Below are 21,490 nucleotides of genomic sequence, written 5' to 3'. Positions count from 1 at the left end.
AACATCAATGAAAGCTGCTAACAGTTCACCTATTCTTTTCAAGGGTGGTGTATGAAAGGTCATTATTATTTTTGGCCAGACAACAGACCACAGAGATATTGTATTATTAAACTGCATTGGGTAGTGTACCTGTATTGTTTGTGGGCCTACAGAACATAAACAGATTATAACTTTTCCTAAAACACTTTCGGACGTAGTGTATTGCAATCTACACCCTGGGCTTGAATCATTCCTAAAAACTCAGTTATCACGCCTAAAAGCTTTGCACGTGCAAACTAGGGTGCTAAGTAGTTTGCACCCTAGTTTCCACGTGCAAACTAGAGTGCAAACTACTTAGCAAAAGCTTATAGGTGTGATAACTCAGTTACCACCCTTTTGTGAATCAAGGCCCCTTTGTGTAGCCTCTTATTTCTGCCAGGGTGTAGATTTCAATGGCCTGTCCCCCTGTGCTCCTGCCACCTCTACACTTAGCTATTGGATGACAGCTGACCTCTGTGTGTTGGTCAGGACCATGACCCTATGATCACTGTGCGCCAATCAGGGTAGTATTGAACACTTCAGATCTGTTCATATTTCAGCTAATCAACAGGTTACCATTTATTTATATGTTGGGGAGATATCCCTTTAAATGTCACAGATGTGATAGCAAAAAACACAACCCATACACTTTAAACAATTACAGATTATACTGGGCATTCAATGTTAAATGGCAGAGAGTGAAACCTTAAACTATCTAATAGGTATGAAATACTCATTATTAATTACTGTTTTTTGCTTCTTGATACTCTTGTTGACTTTCTAATTTCACATTTTAGCTTGTGTGCAGAGGACAATAAATACTGAGCAAATTATACACAAAAACCTCTCACTCCTCATTTGTTCAGTAAACTACGACTCTTGATGACCATATGTACTTCTGCATGCCAGATGTCTTTGTCAATCAAAGCTTCTTTCATCTGTTACACAGACATGTTCATAGCTTTACATATGCTGTCTATCCATCTTAGCCTCTGCCATCCTCCTCTTCTTTTGCCCTCAGTTTTTTCAAGCATCAAGGATTTCTCCAAATCCGGTCTACTCATTATGCGAACAAAGTATATATATAGAACTAACACATGTAGCACCAAGTGTTGAAAGTTAAAACCATAAGCGACCCTGTTCTTAATAAATGCAGTGGCACTCCAGTCCCTTCTTCATCTGGACTGCTCCCTACCGATGGCAGAAGAGTCATCATTTATTTTCTTGGAAGACTTCATTACATCAGCAGGTTACTGTATAGGGAACCTCCAAATTATAAAACCGCACCTGTGATAACAGAAATTAAGAAGCTGCCTCTTATTTTAGAAGGTGACAGTATGTTGGCTGATGTCTTGACTTCATACTTAGTTGATACCCTGATGGGAGACAAATATGCAGCCAGTGAAGTCTGAGGATCCTTTTCTACTTTATGTGATACGATTTGCATGTGGCTGCACCGCATTGCACCATTATACACATTTTACACGCATTTTAGTATATGCAGAAGACTATGGTGACAAGGAAATTGTAGGCGACCTGCCTTCAAAAAGTCTCACCCTTTAGTCACGTTCATACTGCTGCACAGGAAGCACGTCATCTGAAAATCTGCATCTGTGCATGCGCACCGCTGACGCACCAAAAATTAAAAATCTGCATGTTACCATTAACTTTAATTGCTTCTGGGGCCGTGCACGTTGCACAATATTGCACTGCAGCTTCTACATCAGCTAGAGCACTTCCAGCGCATCACAGGAAGTGTAACATGTTTCATTGACTTTAATGGCCATTGTGATGAAATGCGTTAGGTGAAAGTGATGCAACGTGGCAAGTGTAAAATGGGCCTTAAAATCTTGACATATATGCTTATTCTGGTAGAAAAGCCAGAAGATGAACAAGATCACCAGGGAACTTCTAAACAAAAGTGAGCAAATTCAGTTCCCACACTGTCAACATCACAGACTCATTTTCCTAGAAAAAAAATAATGTAGTCTACATAATTGGCACAGAAGAAAAAGAACAAAAGTTTAAAGAAACACTGAAGCCAGTTTAAAAATGGCTTTTTACCTTTTATTTATGTGAGGCATGTTTTCCCGTTAAAACACTGCTATCCAGAACAAGGGGTCTTTATCCCCCAAATCCCCTGTGCAAAATCCACGACTTTCTTAGTCATGGATTTTGCTGCTCATGGAGGCAGAGCTTTCGGCTGCAGCTCTGCCTCCATGCGCGTCAATCAACCACGGATCTCCACCTCTCCCCGCCCCTCTCAGTGAAGGAAGACTGAGAGGGGCGGGGAGAGGCAGCGATCAGCGCTGATAGACGCGTGTAAAGACAGAGCTACAGCCAAAAGCACTGGCTCTCACGGAAGTGCTCCCCGCAGTGTGCCCCAGGGGATTTGGGGGGTAAAGACCCCTCGTTCTGCCGCAAGATAGTGGCGTTTTAACAGGGGCAAACATGCCTCACATAAAAAAAAGGTAAAAAGACGTTTTTAAACTGGCTCAGTGTCTCTTTAAAGCATGTTTGAAATAATAATATTACATTATAAAGTATGGCTATAGTTATCCACATAATAGAGTATATTTATATGAAAGTTCGGAATGTTGAAATGTAAAGTTGGGATGATCAAAGAAAGTAGCTATAAACTACGTTTCAGTTACAGTCCATGTCTATGGATACATCCTTATGCTGGAATCCATTTCTTGCCACTGTTGTAGAGAAACGACTGTTTGGTCATACGCTCAGGATCATAAGCTCCTAAAAAAGAAATTCTAATTTAATATAAAACATAATTATCATAGAAATACCGATGGAGGTTAATGGTTTTGTCATGATGGATAAACACGCTATTTGTAAATGTACCATTATCATAAGGATAAAATCCATTAATCATTAAGCCACAGTGCCTTAACAAGCTTCCTGGTTCAACCGTGGTCTCTCTTGTGTCCTAAAATGACGTATTGCATGAGTATAAAACACAGGAACATTGGAAACCAGCACTGCATTAGCCTGATGTAGAATTAAAACAGAAAAACACAAATCCTGTGATTCTCTCGACATTCCTTATAAGCCATACGAAGGGCAACTCCCAGATGGGCAACAATCATTTTTAATCGTCTAATTAGAATTATATTATTTGTAATATTTACATCACCAATTTCCTAGAAATCAGATCATGATGTTAACTTGTACCTATTTTCATTATTTAGCTCTGCATTGTGTTTATATGTTGGACTGTACATTGAATGAAAGACCTGATAAAGGAGAAATAGGGTTTTATTCACTAATGCCAAGTAAAATGTATGTGTGCAGACAGCAAATGTAAATGTTACCAGTCATTACGCACATTACACAGGTAATGCATGAGTAGTGGGTATTGCACGAGTTACACAAATTATGTAACCAGGGTAACATACCCTGATAAGTGAGCAAATTTCTCATGTAGAGGTTGATTCATGAACCTACAGTAAAATTGCCATACACATCAATTTTACCAGTGTTTACGCATGCAACAATCTAACTCCTGCTATAGCAACACACACAAATTAGACTAATTTTTTGCAATGTAATTTTCCCAAAAAATGTGTGAACACTGAATATTGAGATAGTAATTGTATTTTTATATTTGTGCTTGGACATAGGCTTTAAAGCACACTTGAACTGTGCTTAAACTTGTAGCCCTTTACTTAGCTGGAGCTTCTTCCAACCCCCAGTAGTCCGTGAGGTCTCTCGGCATCCTCTGGGTCCCCTCCGTATGGTGTGCATTACAAACGCGACTCGGGTGAACTGCACGTGTGCAGCCCCATCTCAATTGTGCACCCATCGCTGGGAGCATTCTGCATATGCAGGGTTCATTCTGTCGAGAACCACGCATGCGTAGAATGCTCCCAGCAGCGGGAGCACAACTGACATGGCTATAGGTTTAACAGTTTAACAGTTCATGCGTGCTTTAATAATAATTATTAATAGGGATGAGTTTTTGGCATGCAAAATGCCATCTGCCAAGTCGTAACGGAAACAGATTTGGCCTGTGGACAAGGAGGGTTAACTCAACCTGGCAGCAGTCCTCCACCCTTCTGATACTTCCTCATTCACTTTCTCCTGAATAAGGAACTAATCAGTGATGGATCGCAGTGTGAAGGGCTGGCACCAGGGGTGAGTAAACCCCCACTACCCTGGTTGCATCTTTTTTCCATTCAGACTTGGCAGAACAGCATTTTGCATACCGAATGCTCATCCCTAATATTGATCTGTGCTCTGTTCTGATATAAAAAGTGTGATTTAGTAATTGAAGTTTTTCGTCTATAAAATGTCAGAACTATGTGAATGTATTCATAAGACTTCAATGCTACAACAGGATAAGCTCCCCAATATACAATGTACAAACTGTACTCACATGCCATGGAAATACAGTAAAAACAAGCACAAATCAGGTAGCAGTAGCTCCAGTGTATGAATCACATGTTAGGTCACATTTTTCTTACATCCTTTGTTATTGTTTGCTTTGGTGTAGATGGTTCCTTGCTTCTACACACATCATGGCTCTTCTAATAAACACAGACCAAACCATGGGGGAAGGAATGCTAAGAGGGACAAATTCTTCACAAAGCATGTCTCTGTCATGATGAACTCATGCTTTTGCAAAATAGCATTTCCTTCCAATGAAATCATACGTCACTGACTGGAAACATACACCCATATCTTGTCACTTAAACTGTCTTCAGGTATTTCAATATTGATAACCTTAAAGCACAATTCCTGGCACAAATGATTTCCTAATCCTATCTGGGAATTCATTGCAGAGTTTGTTTTAATGTGTGTTTCAAATCTTAGATTGCCTTATGTTCAAGGGCGTAGGGCCCGCGGTCGCAGTGGTCGCCTTGGCGACCGGGCCCGGCTCCGGCTCCTGAGGAGGCGGGGGAGGGGCCCGGGGGGCCCATCTCTGTTTGGAGGGCCATGCGGCCCGTGCCCGCTGGTAGGGGCGAGCCGCAGCCACGGGGAGGGCAGCCCGACCTCTCCCTCCCTTCCTCTCCCTGGGGCCCCCCCCTCAGATGCAGAGTGAGCGGCTCACGGAAGCGCTGTAGGCAGAACTCACCTCCCTGCGTTCCAATCGCCGCTGATCTCCTCTCTGGCTCTGCATAGATGCTGTTACACACTGCTTCCGGCTAAACAGGAAGCTGCGTGTGTAACAGCATCTATGCAGAGCGGGAGGAGACGAGCAGCGATTGGAACGCAGGGAGGTGAGTTCTGCCTACAGCGCTTCCGTGAGCCGCTCACTCTGCATCTGAGGGGGGGGGCCCCGGGGAGAGGAAGGGAGGGAGAGGTCGGGCTGCCCTCCCCGCGGCTGCGGCTCCCCCCTCCATTATGGGGACGGGGCACCTACCTACCTACCCTATCCTGGGGGCAGCTACCTAATCTATCCTGGGGGGCAGCTACCTAATCTATCCTGGGGGCCAGCTACCTAATCTAACCTAATCCTGGGGGGCAGCTACCTAATCTATCCTGGGGGGCAGCTACCTAATCTATCCTGGGGGGCAGCTACCTAATCTATCCTGGGGGGCAGCTACCTAATCTAACCTATACTGGGGGGCACCTACCTAATCTATCCTGGGGGCAGCTACCTAATCTATCCTGGGGGGCAGCTACCTAATCTATCCTGGGGGGCAGCTACCTAATCTAACCTATACTGGGGGCACCTACCTAATCTAACCTATACTGGGGGGCACCTACCTAATCTATCCTGGGGGCAGCTACCTAATCTATCCTGGGGGGCAGCTACCTAATCTAACCTATACTGGGGGGCACCTACCTAATCTAACCTATACTGGGGGGCACCTACCTAATCTAACCTATACTGGGGGGCAGCTACCTAATCTAATTTATACTGGGGGGCAGCTACCTAATCTAATTTATACTGGGGGGCACCTACCTATCTAACCTATACTGGGGGCACTTACTTATCTAACCTGTATTGGGGGCACCTAGCTAGCCTATACAGGTGGCAACTAAACTGGCTACCTATATTGGAGGCACCTACCTAACTAACCTATACTGGGGGCACCTACCTATCTAACCTACGCTGGGGGCAACTATTCTGGCTACTTATATTAGAGGCACCCACCTAGCTAACCTGTACTGGGGGCACCTATCTATCTAACTTATACCGGCGGCGCCTGCCTATCTCACCTATACCGGGGGCAACTATACTGGCTTACCTATGCCTGGCTACCTATACTGGGGGGACCTATAGCTGGCTATAGGGATTTTGATATGTGTGTGCGTCGGGTGTTGCCGGGGAGGGGGGGCTGTTGTTGCCGGGGGGGGGGCCACATCCAGATTCCGCATCGGGGCCCAGAGGTTTGTAGCTACGCCACTGCTTATGTTAAAGAGTTTGTTTTTTAAGTACCTGGTTGGGATCAGTTCACCATGATGCCGGCCCGGCACCCTGTGAGTGGATCTGGAAGCAAAATATAACTTTCCATTTATGTGAGTAAACATCTGGTTCAGAAATGCCAGGATGACACAGGTATTAATATGAACAAAGCCAGACCTCACATACTACATATTGCCTCTGTGCCAGGAGGAACTCTAGGTAATTATGGATCTATTCATATATGTGTCATATTATTTTTTTTGTGCTGCTCCCTTGGATCACAGCTATTGTGCTATTTCAGCATTGCTCTTCTACACAGATGCCATCATCAAACTTGGTGTTGCACCGCTGACATAAGAATTGAAGGAGAATCATAAATAGAGATGGCTCGAACCTCCAATTTTAGGTTCGCGAACCTCGATCACGAACCTCCGCGAAAAGTTCGGTTCGCGCAAACTTTTCGAACCGCAATAGACTTCAATGGGGAGGCGAACTTTGAAAACTAGAAACATTTATGTTGGCCACAAAAGTGATGAAAAGATGTTTCAAGGGTTCTAACATCTGAGTTTTTGCATGGCGGAGTGGGATAGATGCCAAAAGTCCCGGGGAAAAATCTGGATTTGACGCAAAGCAGTGTATTAAGGACAGAAATCACATTGCATGCTAAATTTGAGGCCTAAAGTGCTTTAAAACACCTTGCATGTGTATACATCAATCAGAGAGTGTAATTAGAGTACTGCTTCACACTGACACACCAAACTCACTGTGTAACGCACCGCACACAGCTGTTTGTGTAGTGACGGCCGTGCAGGCGATAGCGGTTTTCAAGCCCATATAGTCGCCGGACTGAGGTAGCTCAATGACAGAACAACAGTGACTGTCCAGCTGATTGAAAGTGGTCTGTCCACAATGAAGCAACGACCTTATTATTTTGAGTGTGCACCCTGAGACACTAATATAGCCGGCGGTCATTGCTTCATTGTGATACGCTAGCCCCTTCACCGCGGCAAGGTAACGATCACGAAGGGGAATTGACACATGTACATGCCTTTTGTGTTGTTGTTGCAGCTGCAGTGCAGCCAGAAATATTAGGCAGGCATGTACACGCACCAGAAAAATGATTATAGCGGCTGCTGCTAGCAGCAGCCTTAAAAATTCAGGAATCCGCCTGGAGTCCTGGACCCTGTTGGTGGTGGCGGAGAAGGCAGTCAAACGGCCTAGAGATGCTGTGTGGGGACCAACTTAGTCATGGGGCAGGCAGTCACACAGCGTGCATGCAGAGATGCTGTGTGTGGGGACTGACTTAGTCTTCGTACGGGCAGTAGCCCTCTGGGATCCATGCCTCATTCATTTTGATAAAGGTGAGGTACTGAACACTTTTGTGACCTAGGCGACTTCTCTTCTCAGTGACAATGCCTCCAGCTGCGCTGAAGGTCCTTTCTGACAGGACGCTTGAGGCAGGGCAAGACAGAAGTTGGATGGCAAATTGTGACAGCTCTGGCCACAGGTCAAGCCTGCGCACCCAGTAGTCCAAGGGTTCATCGCTGCTCACATTGTCTACATCTACACTTAAGGCCAGGTAGTTGGCTACCTGCCGGTCGAGGCGTTGGTGGAGGGTGGATCCGGAAGGGCTAAGGCGAGACGTTGGACTAAAGAATGTCTGCATGTCCGACATCACCATGAGATCACTAGAGTGTCCTGTCCTTGCCTGCGTGGACATGGGAGGAGGAGGATTACTGGCAGTGGCACCTTTATTCCGTTGTGCTGTGACATCACCCTTAAACGCACTGTAAAGCATAGTTTCCAGCTTGTTCTGCAAGTTCTGCATCCTTTCGCAAAAGGTGGATCAGCGCAACACCAGGCCGCCTCCGAATGGCCTCCATCAGAGATGCGCTGAGCCCCCCCAGGAACTACAAATGCACCTTGAACCCAAACAGAAGCTCTGCATATACACCAAAAGCATGGCTGTTAAGTGGGAGCAGCTGACCAAAAACGAATTACATTATTACATAGCAAGGAAATGAGCAGCGCTACTTAAAAACAGACTAGTGCCTACCTGCAAAAGAGTGCAAGCCCCACTTGTGGGGTCGAATACACACCGAGCATACACATGACCTGTCTACCACTAGAGGAGGATGTTGGTTTCCATTAACAGCTTGCATGCAACCTATTAAGTACTCGTCCCTCCCACTGCGAAGAAGTCAATCCTCCACGGGAGGGGCCTAACACTAACTAAATCCTAACCTATGTATATGCATAGCCTGGGTGCGGCTAATCAAATAAAATTGAAAATTGCGCAAAAGGTGGATCAGCGCAACACCAGGCCGCCTCCGAATGGCCTCCATCAGAGATGCGCTGAGCCCCCCCAGGAACTACAAACGCACCTTGAACCCAAACAGAAGCTCTGCATATACACCAAAAGCATGGCTGTTAAGTGGGAGCAGCTGACCAAAAACGAATTACATTAGTACATAGCAAGGAAATGAGCAGCGCTACTTAAAAACAGACTAGTGCCTACCTGCAAAAGAGTGCAAGCCCCACTTGTGGGGTCGAATACACACCGAGCATACACATGACCTGTCTACCACTAGAGGAGGATGTTGGTTTCCATTAACAGCTTGCATACAACCTATTAAGTACTCGTCCCTCCCACTGCGAAGAAGTCAATCCTCCACGGGAGGGGCCTAACACTAACTAAATCCTAACCTATGTATATGCATAGCCTGGGTGCGGCTAATCAAATAAAATTGAAAATTGCGCAAAAGGTGGATCAGCGCAACACCAGGCCGCCTCCGAATGGCCTCCATCAGAGATGCGCTGAGCCCCCCCCCCCCCCCCGTGGAGGATTGACCTCTTCGCAGTGGGAGGGACGGGTACTTAATAGGTTGCATGCAAGCTGTTAATGGAAACCAACATCCTCCTCTAGTGGTAGACAGGTTATGTGTATGCTCGGTGTGTATTCGACCCCACAAGTGGGGCTTGCACTCTTCTGCATCCTTTCTGCCTTCTGGTGATTTGGAAACATCTCCGCCACTTTGTGTCTATACCGAGGGTCTAATAGCGTGGCCACCCAGTACAGCTCATTCCCCTTGAGTTTTTTTATACGGGGGTCCCTCAACAGGCTGGACAGCATGAAAGATGCCATCTGCACAAATTTGGATGCAGACGTACTATCCATCTCCTCTTGCTTTTACCCAGTGATGTTAGGTAAGTTCTCCTCCTCCCCCCAGCCACGAACAATACCACGGGAAAGTTGAGCAGCACAAGCCCCCTGCAACACCTGCTGCGGTTGTTCTTCTGCCTCTTCCTCCTCCTCCCAAAAAAAAAAACACCTTCCTCATCATCTGACTCCTCTTCCTCCTCCTCCTCCCCACTCTGGGCTGCCGCAGGTGTTGAGGAATCTTCTGCTTCTGCTGAGTATTGATCCCACAACTCTTCCTCCTGTTCCTGTTCACACTCCTCCATAGCTTGATCCACAACTCTACGCATGGCACGCTCCAGGAAGAAAGCATATGGGATCAAGTCGCTGATGGTGCCTTCATTGCGACTCACCAGGTTAGTCACCTCCTCAAACGGCCGCATGAGTGTCCAGTACTTTGGCCAGAACATCCCCATCTCCCTAGAGCATGTCCTTTGACTGTAGTTGTAGTGATACTGTTTGACGGCTTTCTCCTGTTGTAGCAGGCGGTTGAACATCAGGAGCATTGAATTCCAGCAAGTCGGGCTATCGCAAATTAAGCGTCTCTCTCTTTGTTTCTCCGCTGAATATTGGCAAAGCGTGCCATGGCCGTGTAAGACCACCTGAAATGCCCACACACCTTCCTGGACTGCTTCAGGATGTCCTGTAAGCCTGGGTACTTACACACAAATCTTTGAATTATTAGATTCAGCACATGTGCCATGCAGGGTACATGTGTCAACTTTCCCAAATTCAAAGCCGAAATGAGATTGCTGCCGTTGTCACACACCACTTTGCCGCTCTCCAGTTGGTGCGTAGTCAGCCACTGATCCACCTGTTTGTTAAGAGCAGCCAAGAGAGCTGCTCCAGTGAGACTCTCCGCTTTGAGGCAAGACATGTTTAAGATGGCGTGACACCGTCATACCTGGCATGCAGCATAGGCCCTGGGGAGCTGGGGCTGTGTAGATGGAGAGAAGATCGCAGCACCAGTAGAGTTGAACTGCCACTCAGCCAAGGAGGATTAGGACGACAGTGAAGAGGATGTAGCAGGAGGAGAGGAGGTTGCAGGAGACTTGCCTGCAAGCCGTGGAGGTGTCACAATTAGGTCCGCTGCACAGCCACGTACTCCCTGCTTGCCAGCGGTCACCAGGTTGACCCAATGGGCTGGGTAAGTAATGTGCCTGCCCTGACCGTGCTTGACAGACCAGGCATCCATGGTCAGATGGACCCTTGACCCAACGCTGTGTGCCAGAGATGACACCACTTGCCTTTCAACTTCACGGTACACTTTGGGTATCGCCTTTTGGGAGAAATAATTGCGGCCTGCTATCTTCCACTGCGGTGTCCTAATGGCCACAAATTTACGGAAGGCATCAGAGTCTACCGGCTGGTATGGTAACAGCTGGCGAGATAACAGTTCCGCCAAGCCAGTTGTCAGACGCCGGGCAAGGGGGCCACTGGCAGACATGGGCTTCTTCTGCTCAAAGATTTCCCTCATGGACACCTGGCTGCTGCTGTGTGCAGAGGAGCAGGAACCGCTCAAGTTGAGAGGCGGAGTGGAGGAGGGTGGCTGTGATTGTGTAGGTGCAAGGGAGAAAGCGGCTGAAAATGATGCACCTGAAGGAGAAAGAGGAGTTGGAGGGTGGCTTTTCTTTTGTGTGCTGCTTTTCCTCAGGTGGCCTTCAATTTTTGGCGGCAGAAAGAACAGATGGCATTGCTCTGATCTGAGGCAGACACACAAAAAAATTTCCACACCGCTGAGCCCAGTGGTGTGGGCACTATGGTGGCATCAGCAGCTGACGTTGAAGGGCATGTTGGCTGGCTGTCCATAGGTGGCGATAGTCTCCTCCTACTCCTCTCTGACTCCCCCTCTGAACTGTTCCCTTGGTCATCTTGTCTATTAGGATCCCACGTGGCATCCGTATCATCATAATCATCCTCCCCAGCTTCGCTTGCCTCAGACACCTCATAAACTGCACCAACAGCAGGTACTTCATCATCCTCCTCCTCACACCTTACGTCCATAGTGCCGCCTAACTCAGACATATGAAGTGGTGTAACTTGCTTAGCACCTTCATCTACCTGTGTGTGCAGCTGTCACACACAGGTAGTCACTGAATGTGCTGGGCCTGGCAAGGCACAGTAGGAATTACCAAGGGGCCAAGGTCCAGCAGCTGCAACTGACTGACAGGGATGTATACGCAACACAAGAGTCTGTGGGACACACACACACACACACACACAAAAAATAGATCACAAGAACAACACTAGCTCTCAAAAGAGCTGTTAAGGATGAGGAGTGTTTTTTTTAGCAATAAGTATCAGCAAGAAGGAGCAACCTAAAAAGCCTAACACAAGAGCCTAACTAAGCTTTCCCTATGTCAGCAGGTTCTCCCCCTTCTCTAATTACTGCAGCCACACAAGTGATTGAAAAGGCTGATGCTGCCTGCGTTTTATAAGGAGGGGGGGCTCCAGGAGGGAGTGTAGCCTGATTGGCTGCCCTGTGTCTGCTGACTGTGATGTACAGGGTCAAAGTTGACCCTAATGATGTAGTATAGGGGGCAGGTCAAAATCGCATATAGTTAGAGGTTCACCGTGAACGCGAGCCACTGAAGTTCGCGCAAATAAGTTCGCTGTCGAACCGTTCGGGCCATCTCTAATCATAAAGCCCAACTCTATGCCAGCACGACATCCAAATGCAAGCATGCTGGTGATTCAATAAATTCCAGATAAAACTTTTATATTTTGCCTTTATAGTTCTGCTTTTATTATTTAAACACGAGTGTGTGTGTGTGTGTGTGTGTGTGTGTGTGTGTGTGTGTGTGTGTGTGTGTGTGTGTGTTTTTGTTTCTTTTTAGCACTACACTGAATAAATAGACCGTATAAAAATCTCCATACATTTTAAGAGCAAACACCAGTATCAAAACTTTAATCAGGTTAGTAAGCTGTTGCCAAAATATTTTGCTAATTATGAATAAAGAAAAATTAACTTTACTTAAAATGATCAAAGAACACTGCAGATGCAGAACAAACATTGATCTGTCTTGGATATATTTGCATGTAACAAAACATCAAAATGTTATTGTAAGCTACATGAAGCAATATCAATTTCCTGTTATATACTGTATATATATAACTTGCCATACAGTCTAAATTGTCTCGCTGTTTGATGACTCAGCTCTATTAGGTGACTAGGCATAAAGTCATGCCCTCACCTGAGCAGCAATAAATATAGACAATGACTCTCTACCAAGATGTATTTCTTACTGAATTGTATCTGTAGGGGAAAAATGATAGAAGAAAGACAATTTAAGTCCCCAGTCATGTGGTTACAGTGGAGGAAATAATTATTTGACCCCTCACTGATTTTGTAAGTTTGTCCAATGACAAAGAAATGAAAAGTCTCAGAACAGTATCATTTCAATGGTAGGTTTATTTTAACAGTAGCAGATAGCACATCAAAAGGAAAATCGAAAAAATAACCTTAAATAAAAGATAGCAACTGATTTGCATTTCATTGAGTGAAATAAGTTTTTGAACCCTCTAATAATAAAAGACTTAATACTTAGTGGGAAAACCCTTGTTTGCAAGCACAGAGGTCAAACGTTTCTTGTAATTGATGACCAAGTTTGCACACATTTTAGGAGGAATATTGGTCCACTCCTCTTTGCAGATCATCTCTAAATCCCTAAGGTTTTGAGGCTGTCTCTGTGCAACTCTGAGCTTGAGCTCCCTCCATAGGTTTTCTATTGGATTAAGGTCCGGAGACTGACTAGGCCACTCCATGACCTTAATGTGCTTCTTCTTGAGCCACTCCTTTGTTGCCTTTGCTGTATGTTTTGGGTCATTGTCGTGCTGGAACACCCATCCACGACCCATTTTCAGTTTCCTGGCAGAGGGCAGGAGGTTGTCGTTCAGAATTTCACGATACATGGCTCCGTCTATTTTCCCGTTAATGCGATTAAGTTGTCCTGTGCCCTTAGCAGAAAAACACCCCCAAAGCAAAATGTTTCCACCCCCATGCTTGACGGTGGGGATGGTGTTTTGGGGGTCATAGGCAGCATTTTTCTTCCTCCAAACACAGCGAGTTGAGTTAATGCCAAAGAGCTCTATTTTGGTCTCATCAGACCACAGCACCTTCTCCCAGTCACTCACAGAATCATTCAGGTGTTCATTGGCAAACTTCAGACGGGCCTGCACATGTGCCTTCTTGAGCAGGGGGACCTTGCGAGCCCTGCAGGATTTTAATCCATTGCGGTGTAATGTGTTTCCAATGGTTTTCTTGGTGACTGTGGTCCCTGAAAATTTGAGGTCATTCACTAACTCCTCCCGTGTAGTTCTAGGGTGCTTTTTCACCTTTCTCAGAACCATTGACACCCCACGAGGTGAGATCTTGCGTGGAGCCCCAGAGCGAGGTCGATTGATGGTCATTTTGTGCTCCTTCCATTTTCGAACAATCGCACTAACAGTTGTCACCTTCTCTCCCAGCTTCTTGCTAATGGTTTTGTAGCCCATTCCAGCCTTGTGCAGGTGTACAATTTTGTCTCTGACATCCTTGGACAGCTCTTTGGTCTTTCCCATGTTGGAGAGTTTGGAGTCTGTTGATTGATTGATTCTGTGGACAGGTGTCTTTTATACAGGTGACTAGTTAAGACAGGTGTCCTTAATGAGGGTGACTAATTGAGTAGAAGTGTCTAACCACTCTGAGGGAGCCAGAACGCTTAATGGTTGGTAGGGGTTCAAAAACTTATTTCCCTCAATGAAATGCAAATCAGTTGCTATCTTTTATTTAAGGTTATTTTTTCGATTTTCCTTTTGATGTGCTATCTGCCACTGTTAAAATAAACCTACCATTGAAATGATACTGTTCTGAGACTTTTCATTTCTTTGTCATTGGACAAACTTACAAAATCAGTGAGGGGTCAAATAATTATTTCCTCCACTGTATAACACTAAGGGCCTGATGTACTAAACATCGGTCAGACTGCAATATCATTCCTGTACACACACTAAAGACACCTTTTCCTTGTGCTTTTGTCTGTCTTATCCAAAAGTCTGAAGTGATTGGACTGCTCAGCTTTACAGTCACTGAAGGAGCTATAAGGGTATGTACACACGTGTTGTCCTAGCGCGACATTGCTTGCTGGCCAGCCTGTACAGACGTGTGTCAGCTATGTAGCTGACCATGCATTGTGTTTCTATACGGAGGGTTGTGGATGGATGATGGAGCAGCACGTGCATGACATTGTACAGCAGGCTGGGGGGCAGCGCAGACAATGTGATTGGCTGTCGCAGGGGGTGAGTTAATGCGCCAGGCAGATTGCTTGCGGGTTGAGGGTCAGCTGCCGTTGCACACATGCCTGACAATTGGCTGAGGCAGTGTTATCGCCCACCTTAGTCAGGCGTGTGTATTGGGCCTTTAGAAGAATGAAAATGCAAATACAGCAGGCGTGAAGGCTCATATCATGGGCAAATATGTTGTCATGACTGGAGTTGATATTCATGACTGGAGGTGTGCATTCAGAGTTGATATTTGCCTATACATTGAGTATTCAGTCCTGCTTCATTTGCATTTCACACTACTCTACTCATCACAGTTCATTCAGTAACCAGAATGCGAGTTTACAGCTGAGTCACTTGCTGGATTTACAGACTGTAACTCTTTTGTTGTTGGGATGAAATACTCTAACACTGTCTGATAAAGGCTTGTGTTATTTATCTAGAGTTTCCCTTTAAGGTGAACCTATGAACTCTGTTTATTCTGCATTTGCCGGTCTTCAGTAATGTGCCTGACACAGGGAAAGGGAGGGCCAATGTTTACGTGAAATTGCATACTTACCTGACCAAATCAAAAATCAAGATTTCTTACAGGTATCTTCTTGCTGCAGCTGTAGAAACAGCATTTAATTCATGATCTGAGTCCTCTGGTGGTTTCCTCTTTTCTGATGATGTCATGGTTTGCCTACTCATCTGACAAGTTCTCCTCTGCTCTCCGATTGCTGCAGAAGGGGCATGTGTAGGCCGTCACTAGTAAAGGTGTGTACACACAAACAGTAACTATGGCAGTACAATTGTCTTTGCCAAGTTTTCTTTCTACCATGTATATGAGGCTTAAGATGTCTGGGGCATGGCAATTTAGGGACAGTAAGGCTGCTCAGAGGCAGCACATCCATCCCTGAAATATAGCTCGGGCTTACCTGCCTACTTTCAGTGACAATTTACTGTGGAAGGAAAGTTACTGAGCCAATATTAAACATATTCTCTTCACAACAAAGTCATTATCTTATCTGATGTGTACATACAGGTATCATTCCTTTTCCATGTATGGCAAAATAACAGGAAGAACATATTGGGTGTGCTCAATATTGTAACAAAGGTGTTGCCTTATTTCCTGAAATGTGTATGAATATATACATAGGCATTTTAATTTAATTTATGCAAAGCTTACAATCTTTACATCCACCTTTTAAATGGGTCATGGTGTGATGCCTATATGCAAACTACCGTATAAAATCTGCCCTTATATTGGTTTATAATAAGTACTCTGTACTTGCACCTACATAATGTATGCTCCAAACTATAGCAGTGGATCTTCGGTAAAATATGTGTCTAGCTTTATTGATCATAAAATTACAAAAGAGGCCATGGCCCTTATTCAGTTCACTTTTTCTCCTAAGAGATCATTTTTATCTTCTATTTAATTAAAATAACATTTGAGCACTCTGCCAAAAAAAAAGTACCAAAAAGTGGGCGAAAAAGTACTGCCAAAATTATTCTGATTATTGTCTTTCTTGCTGCTGGCGTAACAGGCATTTTATTGATTAGAAGTAAAAATATCACCTAGGAGAAAACTTTGGAGAAAAAGTGCTAGATCCCATCCATATCACTGAATAGCATTTGACATTGGGGGCTACCAAAGAACACTTTGCAGAAATATCTGAAAACTGCAGTTGAGAGAATGGTTCTAAATTTGAGAAAATTAAAGTGGCGTGCAAAAGAACCGTGTTCTGTGCTGTCAGGAAAAGCTCATTCATGACTATAGGAAGTGCTTGATTTCAGTTATTCATTCCAAATGGTGTAATAAACAATAGAATGTCAATTTTACCAATTCATTCTTTTATTTTCTGAGGCTGGTTTCACACTGTCAAACGATGTAGTAGCAGTGTTGCGGTGCAGCAATCGCATTGCACCGCAACACTAAAATCAGCCTTCGAGGTTTACCACGGCAATGCGGGGGTAATCTCTCTTCTGGCTAGAGCCAAGCAGGAAGTTAGCTCTCTAGCGCTCACTTCCTGTGGCCAAAATTTTATTTGCACTTAAAGTGAACCTCCAGACTAAAAATTGACTCAGGCTTGGTTTTTCTTTAACTGCTTCACAGCATCAGAACTTTTTTTCTCTTATACAAGCCTCATTTTTAACTGCACAGAAAAAAACTGCCCGGGCATATTTCCCCTAATGCTGTGCAAAGCATGATGGGATTTCTGATGTTGTTGTTCTCGTTCTGCTGTTTTGGTGCAATTTTTTTTTTTTTTACATTTTGAATTTGACATTTGAAGCCTAGCACATGCAGCTGGGAGGAGTGATCAGGACACAGGACAGTTGTAACTGTGTCTCCTGCTCCCTGTTACCTCCTTTCAACCAAAAAGATGCCTGCCCCCATGACAAAGATGGCAGCCCCCATGAATCACAAACATTTGAATGTTCTTTTAAAACGGGGTGGGTAAGAGATTATATTACCTATCTATTCTAATTAACATAATTAATGTAACTTAATGACAGTATGTTTGTTTAGGCTGAAGTTCCCCTTTAAGTATATTGGAAAAAATACACTTCTATGCATGCAAGCCGCAATGCAAATGCCAAAAATGTAAAAAAAGCGTCACCAAACACTGACATGACTTCTGGTTGCAGCACATTGCTGTGCATGTTACCCAACAATGCACTGTTGCCCGTGCATCAAATTCATGACTTCTGGTGGATTGTATCACACCAGATATGAAATGTCCCATAGACTTTCATTAGCGTAGCATTGCCGTGCGACAAAACAACAACACGCCAGTGTGAAAGGGGCCTAAAAGAAACATGCTAAGTGCTCAGTGGAATAACACCATTCTGCAATATTTATAAGAATGATAGAACAGGATTGGACCTACTGCGACCACACACACATGAGCCAAAGGGAGCCAGGAATCCACAGAACTCATAAGACATCAAGTAGAAAAAGGTTCCGCTGCACCAAAGGTTGGGTGAAAAAAGATTGGCTTTTATTATTCCATTAGTGAATACAAAAGATAAAAAGTTCACGCGTATCGGGGCTCATGGCCTCTTAATCATAGCTTGCATACTGATACAAAGTGCTGGTTTATATAGTCTAGTACCTCCCCAGAGAAAAGTGAGGAGGCGTGACTATCAATCTTAAAGTGACATGCACACAAATTTCAGTACAGAGTAACAGAAAATCCTATTTGCAGTAAATTAAAACCAATATACAAGAGTATAAAAATTCTTTTACAAAGGCAACAACAATATCAAGTCGTATGAATGGCATAGGAGAAAAGAAGTATATGTTAGAAATTTCAAAGATCGTTATAAATATTATTATGCAATACAAAATATTCACAATAGAGGAGACATCACTATTTGTAGAAGGACCTATGAGCCAAGGTCATATACTAGATTGATGTCCATCCTAGAATTTAGTCCCTTTGGGGTTCGTGTGTCCAGCCTCCAAATCCAGAGAGCCTCCCTTTTACGTAAGAGTTTGTATGTATCCCCTCCTCTAATGGAACGGACAACCCTCTCCACCCCCTGGAAAACAAAGCCCTTCATGTCACCCTGATGTGTGTTCAAGAAATGTTTTGCTACACTGGACACTTGGGAAATATAGGCCTCGTTCCTAAGGCATCTAGAGGGTCCGTTAAAATGTTCAGAAATGCGTTTGCGTAGGGGACGTGTCATACAACCCACGTATTGTAGCTTGCAAACAGTACAACCGACGAGATAAACCCCATAATTGGTATTACAATTAATGTATTGTTTGATTTGAAATTTAGCATTGTTAGAGGTGGAAATTATCTCACGGGATGGACTGTGAATGCGACAATACCTACAGGTGTTGTACCCACATTTGTAGGAGCCTGTATAAGTTAGCCAGGTGGGGGCCCTCCTCTCCTGACTGGAAAAAAGACTCGGAGAGAGTTGTGACCCCAAGGTAGGGGCTCGTCGCGCAGAGAAGCTGCAACCCCCATTTAAAATTCTATGGAGTTTAGGGTTCGAGTGCAGAATGGGTAAGTATTTTTTGACAACATTGATTATTTTGTTATATTCTAAACTATAGGGAGTTGTGAAGGTCAAACCCCTCTGTTTGCACCCAAATCTGCCATCAGTACCCCTATGCAGCAACTCTACGCGATTCCTGCGTTTTACCTGTTCTTTGGCTTTAGCAATAACAGAATTATCGTAGCCCCTATCCTGGAGTCTCCTCTCAACCAAGTCCAATCATTGGGATCCGAGCAATTTTTGGCAGCCCTCAATAGTTCCCCATATGGGATTGCTTTCAAGGTATGTTTGGGATGACAACTAGAGGCCAAAAGAAGAGAATTTCCAGCACAAGCCTTGCGATAGGTTTTAGTGACAATCCTATTGGAAATCTGTGATCCGCTCAGAGTCAAGTCTAAGTAGTTGACTTCTACCGGGTCATGACAGATCGTAAACGACAAATTGAGGTTATTGTCGTTACAGTAGGACAGAAATTGAGTCACATATTCCGGGGGGCCCTCCCATATCAGCAGCAGGTCATCTATATAACGACCATACCAAAAAATGAATTCTTTAAAGGGGTTCTCCGGTCCAAAGATGCGGAGCTCCTCCCACCATCCCATGTATAAATTCGCTCGGGATGGGGAGAATTTGGCTCCCATAGAAGCTCCGCATCTTTGGAGATAGAAAACCCCATCAAACATAAAGTAATTATGGGTCAACAGATGACCCACCGCCGATATGAGAAAGTCCCCCTGCTCCTGGGCAAAGGAGCCATGCTTGTGGATATGAAAACTCAAAGCTTCAAGTACCAGGTCATGGGGAATCGATGAATACAATGAGGCCACATCCATCGTGATCCACGAGGAGTGATTATCCCATCGCAAAGGTTTCAGACTGTTAAATAGGTGGGTTGTATCTCGTAAATAACCGGGTAATCTCTGGACCAGGGGCTGAAGACAACCATCTACCCACTGGCCCAGACGTTCTCCCAGGGAGCCAATGTCCGCAACAATTCGGGGGAACATCCGGCTTATGTACTTTGGGAAGGTGGTGGAATATAGGGATAACCGGTGTTTCCACCATGAGATAGCTCCTCCCACCATCCCATGTATAAATTCGCTCGGGATGGGTAGAATTTGGCTCCCATAGAAGCTCCGCATCTTTGGAGATAGAAAACCCCATCAAACATAAAGTAATTATGGGTCAACAGATGACCCACCGCCGATATGAGAAAGTCCCCCAACCTTTGGTGCAGCGGAACCTTTTTCTACTTGATGTCTTATGAGTTCTGTGGATTCCTGGCTCCCTTTGGCTCATGTGTGTGTGGTTGCAGTAGGTCCAATCCTGTTCTATTGTTGCATTGCTCGCCCAGGACCTACTCCTACTACACTGGGTGATACCGCATGGCAATCACATAAAGATTTAATCATCCATCAGTGTTTGCTACATATCAAGTCGGACTGGCACCTACCTTGTCACCAGACTGCCTTTTTCCTTTGGACACTTGCTCCTGTTAGCATCTCTCTTTATCGGGCAGAGGAGCGCATTGCTGGAGCTGAATCTGCATTTTAGTGTGGCTTCGTGGTCCATGGAGTCACGGACCTTACGCAGTCGTACTGTGCCCGGCGCTGTGACAGGCGAGCGGCCAGATTCCATCTTCTCGCTGAACAATCCAGGCCAGACTACAACAAAATGGCCACCGCTGGAGACTACCCTAGACGCTGACTCTGCTTCCACTCTACTTTCCGTCCAGAGTGGAAGTCAGGAAACGTCACGCCGCCTGTCGGGGACACAACTGTCTGGTCGCATGATTGCGTCTGTGCCATCCAGCAAGCCCACGGAAGTTGTCCGAGGACACTCTTGGGGCCAGATGCAGATGACAGCACAGCACTCAATTACCTCACATGGGGAAGCAATCTCAGCCATAGTCGATGGCTTGCGGAGGAACTTACATCCTCAGCCTCCTGCACCCACCACAAAAGTGAGTAACCTAACTCCCCAGCCCATACAGCAACAAGACAGTTCACAGGGGTGGGCTAAAACAGGAGCTATCCCTGGGACTGCTTCTAAATCTACTCATGTTCAGGATCTGATTAAGGGGTTTTCTGCCTTGAGGAACCATGATGATAGTGCCTTTAATACACATGGAAACAAGGTCAGTCACAATGTGAACATTACTCTCAACAGCTCTAACTGTGATTCTGTACCTACTTCACATTTACAGACTGTTCCACTAATCGCACAAGGGCAGGAGGACATTGTTTTGAAAGCGGATCTGGAGTCTGTTTCATCGCAGGTCTCAGTGACCCAGCAACCAGCTATTGCCACTGATGTCTCTCATGATCAGGACTTACCGGGTTCAGATTACACGTTGGATATTATAGGGGAATTATTATTAAACCCGGATAGGATGAACAAGTATATTTCTGTGTTTTCTAAACAACCTGGCGCGTTCAGCTTTGGCCATACCCTTAAAGGGACACTTAAAGAGAATCTGTATTGTTAAAATCGCACAAAAGTAAACATACCAGTGCATTAGGGGACATCTCCTATTACCCTCTGTCACAATTTCGCCGCTCCCCGCCGCATTAAAAGTGGTTAAAAACAGTTTTAAAAAGTTTGTTTATAAACAAACAAAATGGCCACCAAAACAGGAAGTAGGTTGA

At 45.0% G+C, this 21,490-nt stretch overlaps 1 protein-coding gene across 5 annotated transcripts in view; it reads right to left on the bottom strand.

Annotated features, from left to right (window-relative positions):
* Positions 1-572: 572 nt before the first annotated feature.
* The window catches only part of STPG1 (sperm tail PG-rich repeat containing 1), a 127,947-nt gene continuing 107,029 nt past the window's right edge, over positions 573-21,490 (bottom strand). For all 5 annotated transcript variants that reach the window (XM_068268986.1, XM_068268987.1, XM_068268984.1 and 2 more), the window contains exon 9: positions 573-2,769. In XM_068268986.1, the coding sequence (XP_068125087.1) occupies positions 2,696-2,769 (74 nt within the window). In that variant the 3' untranslated portion in view covers positions 573-2,695. The remainder of the gene's footprint in view (positions 2,770-21,490) is intronic.

The sequence above is a fragment of the Hyperolius riggenbachi genome, chromosome 2 (assembly GCF_040937935.1).
Source record: "Hyperolius riggenbachi isolate aHypRig1 chromosome 2, aHypRig1.pri, whole genome shotgun sequence".
In the NCBI taxonomy this organism is placed as follows: Eukaryota; Metazoa; Chordata; class Amphibia; order Anura; family Hyperoliidae; genus Hyperolius; species Hyperolius riggenbachi.
The sequence above is the reverse complement of the archived record's forward strand: the minus strand, read 5'-3'. Positions and strand labels throughout refer to the sequence as shown.